General features: G+C 40.6%; 1 protein-coding gene across 4 annotated transcripts in view; it reads left to right on the top strand.

Moving 5' to 3' along the window:
- CREB5 (cAMP responsive element binding protein 5) overlaps nt 1-18,306 on the top strand; it is a 343,687-nt gene that overhangs the window by 216,121 nt on the left and 109,260 nt on the right. For all 4 annotated transcript variants that reach the window (XM_046021501.1, XM_046021499.1, XM_046021498.1 and 1 more), the window contains exon 5: nt 17,717-17,843. In XM_046021501.1, the coding sequence (XP_045877457.1) occupies nt 17,717-17,843 (127 nt within the window). The remainder of the gene's footprint in view (nt 1-17,716; nt 17,844-18,306) is intronic.

Below are 18,306 nucleotides of genomic sequence, written 5' to 3'. Positions count from 1 at the left end.
CATCTCATGTTAAGCTGTGAGCCACAGTAATTATTTACTATCTTTTTGGCCTGTGTTGATGTACTTTAACAGCCTGCCTTGCACAGATGGTTAACTCAGCCCGGAGCCCCTACCACCAATATCCCCTCCCCCCAAAACACACGTGTGTACATGCAGTTCAAAGCTAACATCTCATCTTTCCTGAAGCAGTTCTTGCATTTCCTCTTCCAGGACTCATCCCCCCCGAAAGCCCCCGTGGTATTAGATATCACTGGGGGGGTGTTCTCCCATTACCCCCCTGCCCTGACTTCCATGCCTTGTCTGTTTCTTTTAATAGATGATGGATTTCTTAAGGGCAGGGATGATCTTTTATTCACTCTCAGCCTCCATTCCTGAAACATAGCAGGAGCTGAGTAAATGTTTAAAAAAATAAACTTAAAAAATAATTTTAGTTGTGTTTCTGTTGGATCACATTTTTTTTTTTTTATTGAAGCCACAGAAAGTAGGTGGGACTGAAATTCCCTCTGGGTTCTTAGTTCTTGTAGAAAATGCAAGGAGTAAAGTGCAGTGTAGTTTTTGTTCAGAAGCGCTCCCTGCCTGATTTCAACTTTCTGCCCTAACCTATGTTTATCTTGATGGTCTTATTTATATCTATTTCCTTCTGACAAAAATAGAAGCTCAAAAAAGTGAATTTACCACACAAGGGATGATACTTCTGACTTGTGTCTGAGTTCACAGATGTAGTTAAGATGTTGCCCTGTGTGTGGATATCCAGCTAGATGCCCATTTTCTGAGTCATCTGACTTCTGAGTTTTCACTTTTTTAAGAGTATAATTAAGATAGGTTCCCAGGGACTAGGAAAACACACACACACACACACACACACACACACACACACACTAAACCAGGAGTAAAGCAGACAGTCTATATGTTGAGACCCATATAAGGAGATCTGTGGGCACCTGACCAAATTGAGAGAAGCATTAAGAGCTATTCAAAACCTACTGAAATGTCAACACACTTTTGAAAAGCGTCCATTAGGGATGCAAATGTGTGGTTCCCTGATTATGATAAGCCCGGGAAAGAAAACAGTGAAACCCATTAGGAGGTTTTGAGAACTTGGTTTTGAAGACTGGGGAGGGCAACTCTAGTTTCTGCTAAGGGTTGGGCTTCATTTTTTTCCCCAGTCCTCCTCTCCATTCTGAACCAACAATTCTCATGATTTACAGGACCCTAAAAATTCCTGCATTTTTGTATAAAGCTAGTTAACTCATATGTAAATGAGCCAACTTTGTAATTCCATCCATATCAGATAAAATTCATTTTCATAAGATTCAGTTTCTGGGATTACAAACTGTAATTTGTTTGTGTAAAGGATCTGACATCAGACCCTTCAGGCTTTTGATGTCTTTTGATTTGTTTAAAATCTATAATTCTTACTAGATACTCTTCTACAAATCAACTCACACTACGGGTGTATTTCTATTTAGTAACCATTAGGGCTTTGCTATAAAAAAAATAACTGATTAATCTAATCAGAAAGACACCTTTCATTCTAGCTGTCTTGTGTTGTTCACACATGACGTCAAATGATATTCATAGTAATGGATAAATTGGGGCATAATTTTTGTGTAATCCCTGTCAGTGTAAAAAAAAAGTAATTGATTTTCCCATCTTCCCTGATCTGGAAGGCATTGTATCAATTTCCAGGACGTCATAAAACAAAATATTTAAAGTATGTTTCAAATAATAGTAAAAAAAGAAATACTTAACTTAATAAAGATGTGGAATTCATTTATGAAGAAAAACACTGGCTGTGAACCAATAGGCCAGAAACTTTGCCAGAAGCCTGCTATAGACAGTCATTCCTATATGTCCGCTCTCTCCCCGTCACTCTTGAGCCCATACCATATTAAGGAAATGAATTCTCTCAGCCACACTGGACTTTGAAATCATTGATTTTGTTTACTTTGTTTTTGAGTTAAAAAATGGATCTTTTTCCAGTGTTCTGCCTTATAAGGAAAGTAGTCCAAGGCACCTATAACTATAGTTCTTCATGCACTGTTTTAACTAAAGAGATTTTCTTGGCATATATATTCGATGCATGGGAACTTTACATAAAAGTTATGGGTTTTGACCCTCCTGGAGAGCCTCAACAACTGCAACCATTGGCAAAAATGGAAGACACTTAAGTGTCATAAGAACAGTTGAGTGTTTCAGTGTTGACCTAAGGCAAAAATTGTAAGTCCTGGAACGGACATTTCCATTTGGCATTTTTGCTTTTGTGCTTTTCAAAAGAAATAGCCCCCGGCTTCAGAAAGGTGGAAAGATCTATTACTATTAGCATGTAGGCAAATACCATGGTACTCACTTCTGTTAGATCAATCCTCTTAACTTCTAGAACTCTTTTCAGCTATATTATGGTATTCGCCTTTCTTCTCCATCCCTATGGAGTAGAATATTCCACAGATTTTCTCAATGGTTAAGAGAAATCAGAATGACTTTACCTCTGGCAGTCAAAAGTTATATAGTCCCTGCCATCAGGGAGGTAGGAGCATAATGATAATGATTGATTCTAAATAGGGGTGTCTGGGTGGCTCAGTGGGTTAAGTGTCCAACTCTCGATTTTGGCTCAGGTCATGATCTCAGTGTTCTGAGATTGAGAGCCCTGCGCTGGGCTCTGTGCTCAGTGGGGAGTCTGCTTCTGTCCCTTTCCCCAAGGGCACAAGCTCTCTCTCTCAAATAAATAAATAAATATTTTTTTAAAAGATTGACACTAAATAATAATCATACCTATAAACATATTATTAGACATTGCATGAAGGAGAAGCACACAGAGTTACAAGACCCTCTAAGCTGGAGGCACCTCTGATTTGGGGTCAGAGGAAATTTTAAGAAAGTGATATTTCAACTGAGACCTAAAGGATGAATAAGAACTGGTAGACAGAAGAGCAGATGGCTAACCTTTCCAGGCAAAGACAATAGGAGGTATTAAGGCCCTGGGGTAGGAAAGAGCTTGGCACATCCTAGGGAGAGATTGAATACCAGGGTGGGTGAGGTACATCAAGTCAGATTAGAAAGTAGTACAATAGTCATCAAGAAGTAGAACATTTAAAGGATGATTTCATTAAATCCCATGGAAAGCCATGGAAAAATGTTGAGTAGGGAATATCATGATTAGATCATTGGTTCATGGAGATTTCTGCCTATAATGCAGAGGCTGGACTGGAGAGGAGTGAAACTGAAGGTGGAAATTGTTGGAAAAACCAAGTGAAAGAAGATTGTGTTTTGGCCTAGGATCTTGGTAGTGGAGATGGAGCCAAGTGGATTGATTCCAGGTCTGTTTGGAGGGTAGAGTATATAGAACTTAGTGAAAGACTGGAAGTAGAAGATGAGGGATGTCAAAGTTAATGTCTAGATTCTACTAATTTATTGCTATCAAATAAATTTAAAGAAATATAAGACACTTTCTAAAGAAGAGGGCCTAAAGATGAGTACAGTATTACTCAGGGTTCTCCAGAGAAAAAGAACCAATAGGATGTGGAATATATATACATATTTTATATATACATGTATATATATATATATAAAATATTATAGATATAATTTATTATACTATAATATATAATCATATATGATTTATTATAAGGAATTGGCTCATGAAAATTATGGAGACTGAGATGCCTTACCATCTGCTATCTGATGGGTGGAGTCCTAGGAAAGCCAGTGAGTGGTACACATTTCAGGCCACGTCCAAAAGCCTGAGAACCAAGAGCATTGACGGTATAAGTTCCAGTCCAGGGGTAGGAGAAGGCTGATGTTCCACCTCAATCAGCAAGAGACAGAGAGAGAGAGAGAGAGAGAGAGAGAGAGAGAGAACTCAACCTTTTTCCTTTAAAAAAAAAAAATCTATTTAGAACCTTAATAGGTTGGGTGATGCCTAGATCACTTGGGATGATGCTCACTCACCCCTTTGGAGGGGGGCAATCTGCTTTACTCAGTTCCCCCATTTACATGCGGATCTCTTCCAGAAACACCTTCACAGACACACCTAGACACGAGGTTTAACCAGCCACTTGTGTACCGCATGGCCCAGTCAAGCAGACCATAAAATCAACCATCCCAGGTACCATGGACAGGATCAGCCATGGGGCTTAACATAAGCACTTAGGGAATGTTATCCTAGCTCTTCAGTAGGTAGGGCAAGGTAGAGTTTCCTATTCAGTAGTGAAAATGTTTTTCCTGGCAGCTGTCAGACTTGGAGGACTTTTGTCATTCTCAGAATGCCCAATTTTTTCCCAATTCCAGTGCACCAGATGGCACCACACCGAACAGACAGAACCAGTTATTTGAGGACCTGACCTAACCTCTCCCAAAGAATGTGATTCTGTTTAATAATAAGTGGCTAACTCTGGTACACAAAGGAGTGAGACCTTTATTTTATGCTAATTAAAGGGATCATTGTTCATGTTTGAGAAGAAGCTAGCCCCTCTCTTACCCTTCAGCGCTCCTGGTTCCTGCCCTACTTTGTTAAATGTTACAGGTACTCTGATCTGAGTGCCTTTTGTTCAAGGAAAGGGAATGTCCAAGAGAGACCAGTGACAAGTTACCCATTTGTCCCTACCTTTGAGGAAAACCCAGACCAAACTGATGTGTTGCTTCCCCAAAATACGTAGTTTTGGGCCTCTCCATAAGTCAGCTTACCCACTCATTCTTGATTATACCTGATTATATAAACTTTAGAGTTGAAAAGGTGCTTGCAGATCATTGGCTGAGCCACCTTGTTTTATACACGAAGAAACAGAAACTCTGAAGAAGTCTTGAGGACACAACCCAGGATCACGAGGCAAACCAGTGGCTGATGTTAGCTGGGGTATTAGGATTCAAAGCCATACCATGAAGGGCTCTGTTACTTCACTGTATCTTTTTATGATCTTCAGATCAACACATTCTCTTCTGATGAGTAACTGATATTCAGAGGCCTGAAGAGAAACCAGACTTTCGTCACAGACCAGTGAAGGGATTTCTTGGGGAACAGTCAACTTTGAGCACGCACAATATGCCTCCCATCCTATAAATGTACTGTCATTTCACATACAATTTCTATTTCTAGTAGGGCTTATTGTCGATAGCTGAAATTGACATTTACTGTGACCATAACCCTACCACAAATTAAAATCAGATCCTAAGTCCCTCTGGGGAAGATGTTTATTAAGCTGTAGGAAGACATCTGAAATGATACCAAATTACATTTTAAACTTGAAACCCCAAATACCACATTTGTTTGGAAGTAGGAATAGGGCTGTCTGGGGAATAATATGGGAAACTGAGCAAGTCACTCTTTCTGGCAAATGCCAGGCCACCAAGGAAGGGAAAAGTGCCTTAGAAGAGATGCTTTATGTATAAACCCCTGTATATTTAAGCCTAAGCAAAATTTCCTTTGGAATGAACTTAAAGGGAAAATAAGACCTTTAAAGCTTTATGTCTTTAAAGAACAGACATGGAATTTCCAATTATACCTATAAATACACCAAGAGGGGCTTGAAAGAAGTATAATAAAACAAGTCTATCAAAATACAAATCTGCATTCCAGGGTTTGACAAGGCTGATACAGGTAAGAATGGGTTTGGAACAGAATGTCTGTTTATCCCTTTTGCCTCTTAGCATATAGATGTCTGGGGGTGTCTGTGGATAGTGGGTGTGTTTATGCACATAGTGTGGCCACTGTCTCAATCTCAGAACGTAATGATAGTACCAACTCTGTCCACAGGAAAGCTACACGCAATGGCCTCTTTGCTTGTATGTCCAGCCCATGAGTAGCTTTGAAAATTGCAAAGCCCTTTGAGATCCTTGGATGCAAAGTGCAAAGTAAATGCCAAGTATCATTATTATGAACTTTATTGCTATTATTTTATTAAGTGTTTGAGATTAATATCAATTTAGCTCATGATAAGTGCTGCTGCAAAGTGGGAGAACTTGAAAGGTCGCTCAGGAAAGGTTGCTCAAGGAGGATACCAGTTTCCTAGAAACTCTGCCCCTCCCCCCATCCCCTTGCTCAAGTCAATGATAAGTTGACTGTCCCTTCAGGATAGTGTTTCAAGTTATCATGACCCTTAATAAGAAGCCTGTCATGGATGTGTTATTGGGGTACTACTGCCGGGAAATGAGAGACCATGTACAATGAGGTGACATCATTAAGTCATTCAACAAACCTCTACAAGGCTCCTATTATGTGCGGAGCTCTGCATTTTGTGCTACTCTCTCTTGCATCTGCTGGAGATACTAGTACGTGCTGTGAGAACACAGAGCAAGTTTTCCTGAGAAGATGATGCAGCACTGAGACACCAGGTCTCATAGTGATGGAAAAGACACTCAGATCTCTCAGAGAGCCTGGACTTTTCTGGGTCTTTTTTCCACACTATTTCACCCTAAAATTGAGAGCCGTATCATTTTACTTTGTATTGTAAAATGACACTGGCAATAATTTTGTCTTCTAGAATAGATTCATCATCTCTTAAATAGAATATACATTGATCATCTTCCAGGGGCCTAACATGTATAAGATATTATCTCATCTATGATTATCAAAGCACCCTCACACCATACTTAGGAAGTGGGTAGTATAACCCCCCCCTTTTTTTTTGCAGATGAGAAAACAGAGAAGTTAAATGACTTGCACAGATCACACACTCAGGGGCCATGACAGGGCCAGCAGGCAGCCCGAATGTCAGCCACACAAGGCTGCTTTATTCGATTTACTGGTTAATGATGGCCACCAGCATTATCTCTATCATTTCTGTCAGCCACTCTGACTGGAATGAGTGAAAATAATAGCCCTAATTTAGGACTACGAGAAGTCTGCCAGTTCCTCATCCTCCTCTGTAGAAACCCTGCCAGATGGGGACGAATCTATTTTTTAAGAGCCTAATAAGAGGAAATTCCAAAACTTCAGTAAGCCGTTTAATTGTTTTACACTATTCGTTCTTGGGAGATACTCTTTCTTCTAACGTAAATCCCAGGTGCTGCTGTTTTATTACAGTTATTATTCTGCTTTGGTTGGCTTTGAGACTTAACTGGTCACCATTCTCTGAATATAGTAATTTAGAAACTTGAAGCCTGCTCTCGTCATCTCCTGGTCTTGTTCCTTTTACTTTTCCATTTAGGTCTTCCCTTCTGGCCTCTCAGTACTTCTCCCTGCGTCTTTGGAGCATTCTCCAGGTTCTCTCCTCCCTCCTCCGCCCCTTTCCCTGCACTCTTCCCCCACTTCGTGTTCAGCCCTGTCCGACAAGGCTTTCTCTAGGCTCTCACACCCTCCCCTACAGTTTCTGGTTATTTGAGTACCGGCCATGGTTTAGAGTTTGCGGCTCTCTGTCAGGATATGAGCTGGTGAGGAGTTCGCTGAGCCTTGAAGCAGTGCCTCTTTCCTTGTCCGTGTTTCCTGGGAGGACAAGTTAGCCTCTCAGCCCTTGTGTTACTTTATCGATAGGAACAGAACCTAAGGAGTCAGGCTCATAGCTCAGAGCTGCGTCCCTTGCCAGTAGCCACAGTCAGAGCCCCTCCTCCAGCATCACTGCCACAGCCCCTCTCCTGCTGTGGAGCTGAGTGTCTAGCTCCTCCTCCTAAGGAGTGAAAGAATCCTGGTAAGTGGCTGGGTGGAGAGTGTTTTAAACTGGGTCTCCCCAGGGAGAGGTACTTGAAGACTGTCTAAGAGACCCTACCTTGAGCTTCAGGAAGAGGTTAGGTAAAGGCATTAGTGGGGGTGACCCAGGAGAGAGAACTTGCAAAGTACAAGGATGGGTAGAGGTTGTCCCGATGATCTTTTCTAGAGCCCTTCTGTTTTTGCTGAAGTCTTCTGCAATTGGAGTTTTCGTCCATCAGCTACAAAATGATGTTATGTATTTGGAGCATAGGTATGGGGCGATCGTACAGAGTGTGGAGTCTGCCCCGACTTACCCATTAAAAGGTGGTAACTGAGAAGCTGCAAGTCCAGAAGAAAGCAAAACAGAATTGCTGACTTAAGAGTTAGGGGTGGGGGTGGGTGTTTGTAAGCCCAGGGAGCTCTGCCCCTACAGAACATCCAGACAAGTGTGTTAGTGAATGTTTCCATGAATTATTCATTGATGGTGAATGAATGCAAGCAGGAATCACATGTAAATGACAAGGCTCATAATCAGAGGGCTCCTTATTTGTCCTTATGAAGCAAGGAGGAAGCTTATTAACGACTTAGAAAGAGGAAGAAATTTTACTTAGAGAGAGCTCTCTATAAAGAAAAAATTTTCCCCAGCCAGCCAGATGTATATCATTTATTTGAGACTGCATTCAAAATCATCATTTATTTCATCTCTTTTGATCTACATTTACTTGCCTTTTCTAAGTGTAACTTTATGAATAATTGATGCAACTGAGAAGTTATTGGCTAATTGAAAAGCCATCTCGTCATGTCTTTGAGGCTGACCCATGGTGAAAGCCAAACTGTTCAGGCATTTAGGGTCTTTTATAAAGGGTCTTTTAAAAGAGCCTTTAGCTCTTTACAAGGAAAAAATATCAGATTTGGAATCGGGGTTTGGTGTGTTTTTTTTTTTGTGACAATAGTACATCAGAAACCAATCCAACCGTGTTTTTGGTTAACTTAAATGAATCAGGCTGACTGCATGACTAATTCAGATTAATGGTGCAGAAATCAGTCATTAAAGAGGGGGAGAAAAAGAAATTGATTTAATAGTCTTAACAGAATGGCCATAAATTTACATCTCCCTTTCTATTCTGCTCTCTCTGTTTAAAACACTTGAAAGCACTAGTAAATATCTCCTCTGCCTGAGTAGATACAGCGTGTATGCTATAAAACCCAACACAGGCTCCGGCGGGATGCAGCTCTGTTCGCTGTATTACATTTTATGGCCACCATTGGCTCTCTCGCAGCCAGGCTTTTATTTAAAGAAAAAGAAGTTACATTTCCAAGATATCAGATACTACATCTATAAAATAAACGCAGCAGTAGTACCGAATTGATAAAAAGGAGGCCTAAATTTATCTTGCGTGGTAAATTTAATTTCCGACACCCCTGGTGATAATGATTACAAAAGTGTTCTTGTCAATATCGATAAGTCAGAGCAAAGCAGAAATGAGATGTTTAGTTGACCATGGTGTGGGTGTAACTGGTACGTCTGGGCCCAGAGTTTTGAACATTATAAAGTACAGCCTTATTGCAGGGCAGGCATCCAATTTTAAAAACATTATATAGATTGGAGACAGATGAGTGTTCCTGAATTATTCTTGGCCTTTTCTTATGAAATGCCTAGAATATAATTTCAAATGGAAATTAACTTAATTGATGCAAAAACAAATGGGTCTAGAACTCATCAGAAAGCTTGAGTTTAAGGGGCATTGCTAAAAAGTACAGATTACCTTGAGGGTAACCATTTATGCATTTCAAGAGCAGAAATGGGTTATATTAGGCTGTTAATGTAAATTGGAGTTTCACTTATGACTTGTAAATCAATTAAGTTCTTCTCATTAGTTAGGAAAGATAATTTATTGAACCCTGTTCTTGTAATGTCTTTTGCCAATTAAAGAGACCCTTAATATTCTCTGTTCTTAAGAATTCGAGAAGTATTTATTGACACCTGCTAGGTACCATGCACTTCCTTACCTTTCTTTTTCTTTCTTTTTTTTTTTTTTTTTAAGATTTTATTTATTTGACAGAGATCACAAGCAGGCAGAGAGGCAGAGAGAGAGGGGAAGGGAAGCAGGCTCCCTGCTGAGCAGAGAGCCCGATGTGGGGCTCGATTCCAGGACCATGAGGTCATGACCTGAGCCGAAGGCCGAGGCTTTAACCCACTGAGCCACCCAGGCACCCCTTTCCTTACCTTTCTAAAGTATCTGCATTACTAAAAACAGAGCAGACACAATCTCTCACTGATGCAGTTTATGGTCTAGTGGGAGAAGAGACATTTTTAAAAATCACTCAAAATCACTGAAGAATTATAACCGGGGAGCTGAAGTGGTAAATTCCAAGAGACCATGAAACACATCTATTTTGTTTTTCATCATATTGTCACAAATTGTGAATTTGTAGATGAATTGTTGGGCAAATGACCTAACTTGGCAAACTCGTTTTCCACGCTGAAATGAGTGCGTACAGAGTCTGACTTGTCTTAGATACTTAATTTGACTTTTGGTTTATTCATGGATTGAATAAATGGTGAGAAAGTGTTACCAGGTTGAAGAATGCAGGGGGAGCACACTCCAAAAAAGGCCTGACCTGCTGTGGTTACCCAGAGAAGGTGGTGAGGATTACTTACGTTCAAGGCGGTGGCAGGAAGGAAGGTGGCTGGCGATGCAATGAAGCCGGAAGGAAGTCAGCGAGGGCACTGGTCTGGAGTCCAGGGCCATGAACGGGGCAGCAGTGAGGGACCGCTTGGTGTGATGGCCTTGGAGCCATGTCAAGTTTTGTCACAAGGAGCCAAGCTTACTGGAATCTCTGATGAACTGGAGAATTTGCTCTTTTTCAAAGTTAGGCTGTTTTACTAGCTTTTTAGGAAGGATATAGGTATAAAGGCAAAATTCTCTCCCCTGATGCCCAAATGTTTGTGTCATCAAAGGAAAGGTGGCGGGGGAGGGGGGAAAGGTGGGGAGGGGTAAAAATCATGCAGGGAGGTTCCAGATCTTTTTTTTTTTTTTTTTTTAGGGGGGTTCCAGATCTTTACCAGAGGTCCTCCCTTGAGCCTAAGAAAGCTTTGAAATGAAAAATACATATTTTAATTGAATTCTGCTGATATTTTGGTGCCTTTTCTCAGGCTAAATATTTCTACTCCTGTGTCTCAAAATTCCTCATTTGTTAAAAGGGGAAATATTGTCTTTGCCATCCAACTTTAGGAGCTTGGCAGTGAGACTTGGTGCAGAGCATGAGCTCATTCAAAAAAGATACTGGTAATAGGATGTCTTTTAAAACATGGGCCAGATAGCTGTCTTGTTTTCCCAATTATTGCTTCTGTTGGATTTTTGTCATTGTTTTCAGGAAAAACAAGATACTGAGAACCAATCTCTGGGGAACTAGTTTGGTTCCATTTTGAGGAAATATTTTCAAAGATCCTTTCTGAGAAATAGTGTGAATCATTTTGAAATTCTGTAAAACTGTGGGTGAGAGGAGTCCATTTGCCTCCATAGAAGGGTTTGGGAGTCTAAAGTCAATGTATTTTTAAAGAAATATCTTATAGATGCCGGAAGTTTGGGACACTTTTACAGGCATTTGGTTAGGCTGTGGTTTCTTAATTAAAGCGAAGGATTGGTGTTGACTTTAAGATCCCAGCCTTAAGCCCCAGTTCCTTGATTGAAGTATAGTGATTACTCTGTTGTTTGGTCTGGGTTTCAGAATAATAATAGAAAAAAAACCAATTAATTTTATTGAACATATTCAATATGTAGTTGCCCCTTGAATGGGTTTGAATTATATAGGTCCATTTATATGTGGATGTTTTTCAATAAATATAGTACAGTACTGTAAATGTATATCTCTTCCTTATGATTTTCTTAATATTTTCTTTTCTCTAGCTTACTTTACTGCAAGAATAGAGTATATCCAAAATATGTGTTAATAGATTGTTAATATTATCAGCAAGGTTTCTGGTCAACAGTAGGCTACTAGTAGTTAACTTTGGGGAGACTCAAGTTACACATGGATTTTTGACTACACAAGGAGTCAGGGTTCCTAATGCCCACATTGTTCAAGGGTCAACATGTACTTAGTATGTATTTAAGGCCATAAGATAACTATCTCTGTCATCCCATTTAATAGTTGAGAAAACTGAGGCACAGAGAGGCCAAGTAACTAGCCCAAGTTTACACAGCTAGTAAGGGGCAGAGCTGGGATTCCAACCTAGGCAGACCATCTTCTGAACCCATGTCCTTCACTACCCCATCTTACAATATAATTATCACCCATGGAAGAAATTAACTATATTATCTTCCCATTTCCCATTCTACTTGATTATCCTACAGTTTGCTTTCTTTACAAAAATAGGAATTTTTAAATTCCACTTCGGAGAAGAATGATGGAATAAGCATTTCTCATTACAAACAGCCTTCTCTTAACATTTAAGAGTTTGTAATCCCATCTTTAGTTCTTCAGTCTCCCCATCCTAGACAGAAACAAGTTGGCCAGGTTAGGCCACAATAGTTCATTTGAGAAGGTGGAAAGAAGGCACATTTCTCTTTAGAAACAAATACAATGATCATGGGCAATACTCTTTCTCTGGTCTGTGTGTGAAATTATGTTACGTGTAAATGAGGAAAAGGTGTGGACCCCCTGAGATGTATCAAGTCCTTTTTAACAACTTCTTTTGCGTTTTAGAGACACTTTCTATTTGCGGTTCATTCATATTTCAAGTTTATTTTTGACATTAAGAACTAAGTGCTGTACTGACTCCGTCCCATTCATTACGGACACTGACCCCCCCCCACCATGTTGTGCGTGCTCGCCGAAGCACTGTGGACTCATCAGTGAGCCGTGAAGAACACCCTAATCATCATAGAACATCTATGCCTCATGAGATTAAAAACATCTCATTTTCAAGTTCTAGAATCTGAATTTTAGAGCTTCAGGGCATTTCCAGATGGCCTGTAGTCTGATCCATTCATTAAACAGATGATGACATGGAGAGCCCCAAAGTGAAGAAAGTCTCTCTCCCAGAGTCAGAAACTCTAATGGCAGTGACATCTGCATCCTTTGCTCCCTGCCCACTCTTCTTTCCATCTTATTGCTTTGAAGTTTTTCTGTATTATTCTGCACACACCAAGTCCCACCGATTCCTTTCTGTTGTTATTTATTATGTGCTCACCATTTCTCAGGTGTCTGTGGTTGGATTTTCATGCTAACTTTGATCTTCTAATTCTTTAACCTAAATTTTTTTTTCACTGCTGGCTTCTTCTCTTTACCTGACCACACACCCGGCAGATTGATCTGTCTTGAGTTCAGTAGGCAATCTGGGGTGCCATGGACCTTTTGAAGACTTGGGAAAGGAGAACAGTCTGCAGTGACCCTCCTGAGACTTCCAAACAAAATCACCAGTCCCTCGCTCCGTAAAGATAGTTGGGCTTGTCCAAGCGCAAACAGTGGCAGACACAGAGCTCGCTTTTCAGACACCCCCTAGACTGGAAAACATCCTTTGGGGGTAAAAATGAGGACATGAAATCGCTTGCTGTGGTACCTTTTATTCTGTTAAGGACACTGAAAACACAGTCTGTCATCCTTGACATTTTAATTGAAAGAAAAGCTTACATAGATTTCGGCCGTAAGCAGTATGTTTATACAAGTGTATAAAGAGGAATAATCTGTCAAGTTGGAAAACTCTTAATGCTACGGGACTCAGTTTAGTAATTGAACAATCCAACATGAGCTCACACATCTTACCTTGTTCCATGCCTCAATAATTTTTAGTAGAAATACTTTACCTAGAGGCATATGGTTATTAAAAAGGAGGCTCGGCTTGCTCAAAGTCTGGAATTATTAGCTCATGGCAACAAGCCTGCACTAGAGAAAGACTGTTGGGTCTTTGTTTTCACAACTTTGCTGCGATTTGCCATCTTATTTTCAGAGTCTAACTGATGTGTTATTTGGGAACTTTTTTGTTGTTGTTGTTGTTGTTTTTTTTAAAGGAAGAAAGCATAATTTCACATGGATGAGTGACTTCTTGTGTTAGCAGTACTGCAGAATTTTACTACTTCATTGCCCAGTCCAGGGAGCAGTGTGGATATCAAAGGAAATAGACCATGAATTTATTTTAGTATAAAAAATCAATAATAGCTTAGTTATGGGAGCCATCAAGGTGTGATGGGGGAAGCCCTGTGTTGCAAGCTGAATATGAGCCTTGCTTCTTTTCATGACGCATATGACCTTGGGCACATTTAAATGTTTCTGAATTCAGCTTACTCTGAGTAAAATGGGGGTAATCTGACCTACCCACCACATGGCATTGTTTCAAGTCACAGGAAGGTGAAAATATTTTGAAAAATATAAAACTGGATAAGTGCAATATAAAAAGTTTCAAGCAAGTACAATGTGTTAATAATTATTTCCATATACACAAAGGGAATTAGATAATTAATATAATTATTCTGATACCACTCTTGCTTCAGTGATCAGGATATTCTGGACAAATGATTATTTATTGGGCCAAGCTACATAATTACCTCAATCTAGCCCTTTGTATACCCTGCGATGGGTAAGAGTAGATTTTTCTTTTCTGTCAGTTTTTGTAGTTTTAAAAGCCCAAGCAACAAGCATAGAAAACCCCTCAGTTTTGTTCCCAACAAGGGTTGGGAAAATTATTTATAGAATCTGTGGAGGGGTGCCTGGGTGGCTCAGTCAGTTAGGTGTCCGACTCTTGATTTTAGCTCAGGTCATGATCTCAGGGTCATGAGATCAAGCCCTGTGTCGGGGCTCCACACTGGGTGTGGGACCTGCTTAAGATTCTTTCTCCCGGGGCGCCTGGGTGGCTCAGTGGGTTAAAGCCTCTGCCTTCAGCTCAGGTCATGATCCCAGGGTCCTGGGATCGAGCCCCGCATCCCGCTCTCTGCTTGGCAGGGAGCCTGCTTCCTCCTCTCTCTCTCTCTGCCTGCCTCTCTCCCTACTTGTGATCTCTATCTGTCAAATAAATAAATAAAATCTTTAAAAAAAAAAAAAAGATTCTTTCTCCCTCTTCCTGTGCCCCTCCCTGCTGCATGTGCACATGTATGCATGTGTGAGCACTCTCTCTCTCTCTCTCTCTCTCTCTCTCAAATAAATAAATAAAATAGAGATCTGTGTAAAACAATAATTGAGAGTTATTTAGAATCCAAACATGCAGAGTTCTCAAATAGCCATTTCTCTTTCAACTATATATTGTTAATTGGTTTGATTGCTATCATTAGGCAATTATTATTATAATTCCAAGGGAACTCAGTACCCTGGAAAGCTTTCTTAATTAATGAAGGAATACTTGGTATTTAAAAATCTGGTATATCTATGCATGGGATGGAAGTAAGTATACCATTTCCCAGCTACTCTGTCCAGCTAGTTTTCCTTAGTTGTGTAAAGAATGAAAAGTCATTTTGAGTTGAATTACTTTTGCATCTTCATTCACATAAGCATGGTTTAATTGATTTCTTTTCTAAAAATGACTCAGTAGAAACTGATCACCAAGATTAGCATTAATATATCATGTTGGAAACAAAATGTAAATGATGATAATATGCTGCCGTTTCTTTAGGAGGATGATATGACAAATCATCATTATAAAATGTTTTCAGTTGTCTTTTTTTGCTTGTCCCTATCTATACCCAAAACATTCCTCCTGGTGACTAGGGGCAAAGACATATGGTAGAAGGTTGTATGTCTGTATGTTTAGATGTATCTGTACGTATGCATGGATGTATGTGTACATCTCTCTGTCTGGGTATCTGTACACGAGTGGATGGTTAAATGATTAACAACTATCTATAGAGATGGTCTCCGTGAATCTTTCTCCTTATAAAACAGGGCAGTTTAGATTATTAACCTTGCACTTGCAGGAACTGACCATTATTAAAGATGACATACTTTGATATACAGCTGTTTTCTTCCCAGCAAAGGTCACAAACAAAACATTAAGGCTGGAGAGTATAGGGCACTTGGGTGGCTCAGTCGTTAAGCGTCTGCCTCCAGCTCAGGTCATGATCCCAGGTTCTGGGATCAAGTCCCACATTGGGCTCCCTGCTTGGTGGGAAACCTGCTTCTCCTTTTCCCACTCCCCCTGCTTGTGTTACCTCTCTCACTGTCGCTCTCTCTGTCAAATAAACAAACATCTTTAAAATAAAATAATAATAAAAAAAAGACTGGAGAATACAAAGCAAACCTTGTCTGTTGACAGAGCTACCATTTATACCTACCTGACTGGAGCTATCCACCTCTGAATGAGGTAGCTTTAAGACCCAGTGAAGGTACAACCTACTGTAGAGTTTTGGAGCAACTACAATTGGCAGTTTCCTACAGCTCTGAAAGGTGAAGGACCTTCAAAGACCCTACTAATCCTATTGTTAATCTATACTCCAGAGGGCCCCAGGGCACATGTCAAGAAATACCCATAACATGCATTTGCTTTTCTGAAAACACTCATTTTATTGTTGCAGGCTACTTCTGTAACTATTCATACACACATTCTGGTCATAAAGCTGGGTGTCATTTGTGTACATCTGCAGGGAGTCTGGGTAAAGTTTTTATATTCTTTTATATTTTCATTTCTATAACTTCCTGAACATACAAATATTGACTAATTTGTCACTAATCCTTCTAAAATCCATGTGCCTGGGATAGCTAGCTCTACTCAAAGGAGCTGTTAAGCGAAAAGAGTAGAAAACCTAATCTTTGAGATTTCAGCAACAATGCAAAAGAAGATCCTGTTGGCATGATCTCCCTGTTTCAATCCCCCCTTCTCCCCAAGTCAGGCACGGGAGGCACTTGAGGTCCAAAGGAGAGCCTTCTCATGCTACTCTGAATGGGATTATCCTTCCCTGAATCTGAGAAAGGCACTGGGCCACACAGGACATCTCCATCTCCAGTCATTACCCAGCACTTAACATGAACAAATCTTTTTTTTTTTTTCTTTAAGAAAATGCATTAATTCTAGAAACAGTAGCTTCATTTATGGCATTCAGGATAAGGTAGTTTAACATGGAAGACTCAGGTCCCTGCAGTGGTGGTGGTGGTGGGGGGGGTGTTTGTTTATTTGTTTTGTTTTATTTGTTAAATCTTTAATTTAATGGCTTGACGTTTATATAGCTCCCCAGAGCAAAAGTATCGGGAGATTGAGAATTTAGCTGAGGAGGTCACTTATTTGCCATTTTTCATAAACACAAATAATTTCCTTTTTCCCTCAGCCACACATTCCCTGGCTCATTAAATCAATTTAAAGTCCTAATTTTTTCCCCCCCTCTGGCAAATGGAAGCAAAAGCTCCAACTATGTACTCCCCAGAGGAATGCTTACCCAAGTTGTGCGGGTCAGGCCAAAATCAGTTTCTGTCAAACAGCCTAACACCTCCAGTTATTATAAAATGAGGGATTGGTAATGGGGGGCTGGGCTCTGGACTTGCCTGAGAAAGGCTGGCTGCACTGGCATGAACCTCATTTCTGCTACTTTGATCTGTGTCCTGGCTTTGTTTTTTGTTGTTGTTGTTGTTATTTTGTTTGTTTGTTTTTTCCACCCACAGTGGAGAACTACAAAAAAGTCAAAACAGATTTCTATTGGGAATTCATGAATCAAGTTGGCTTTACAAATCCAGACAGTGAAAGTGTGTCCAGGAGGGCTTCTAGGCAGAGGCATAGGAGAGTCCAGATGACGTACACAGATCTCAGGGTCTAAGATCCTCCACAGGGCAGAGAATTCTGAGTCAACACAGGATTTCACCCCCAAGTCCCTTCCCTAAGAAGCAGGAGTCATAGGAGATTTGCCGACTTGTGACTATTGAACGTGAGTTAGATAACAGAGGTCAGGAAATGAAGTGGAATTTGGTGTATTAACTAGGAAGCAGCAGAGGAAGCCAGGCTTGTGTTTTATTTGTTATTATTTCCCTAATATCCTCAATTATGTGGTTCCCATCAGAGGATCTGATCTGTTGCTCATGTAATGGTGTTGTCCCCGCTGGTTCTGGACACGGGGAAGCAGGCAGTGAATCCCCCGCCCCAAGGCATCAGGAATAATGTCTGCTTTTTCTGTATGTTGCCAGGCCTGTCCCAGGCTCTCTATCTTCTCTGCTACATCTCCACAACAGACAGAGACAGCCCATGCCAGCCTCCATGCCTGGGACCCTGCCCAACCCGACGATGCCAGGATCTTCGGCCGTCTTGATGCCAGTAAGTACTTCTTGTTGCCACTGAGCCTTGCTCTTTTGAAAGCAGTAAAGGAAAAGCTGAGATCTAAGCTGGAAAGACAGTGACTTCTTCTGGATGAAGAGCTGAGCTGTGTGCTAGTTTGTGGAGAGGGCCTGGTTGTCTGTCCCTAGGCGTCCTGCTGGCTCTCTCCCCCTCCAGTGCTCCCTTAGTGAGGCCTGTCCCCATCTTCCTGCTGGTGACAAGTGAGCTTGCCACACCCAGGGGATGGAATTTGTTCAAGGACACAGTGTTTTATGCCTAGCCCAAAATCTATATAGCTTGGGCTCTATACCGAGTGTTCTTAACTCACCAGGGAGTGATCTTGCCAGGACTCAGTAACAATTATAATAACAAAAATAGTAACGATGGTACAGAATATCTGCTAGTAGGTGTCTCTGCGTATCATGTTCTGTTACGCATGCTCACAGCATTAATTAAAGGCTTA

This window comes from Meles meles, chromosome 10 (assembly GCF_922984935.1).
Source record: "Meles meles chromosome 10, mMelMel3.1 paternal haplotype, whole genome shotgun sequence".
Taxonomy (NCBI): Eukaryota; Metazoa; Chordata; class Mammalia; order Carnivora; family Mustelidae; genus Meles; species Meles meles.
The sequence above is the reverse complement of the archived record's forward strand: the minus strand, read 5'-3'. Positions and strand labels throughout refer to the sequence as shown.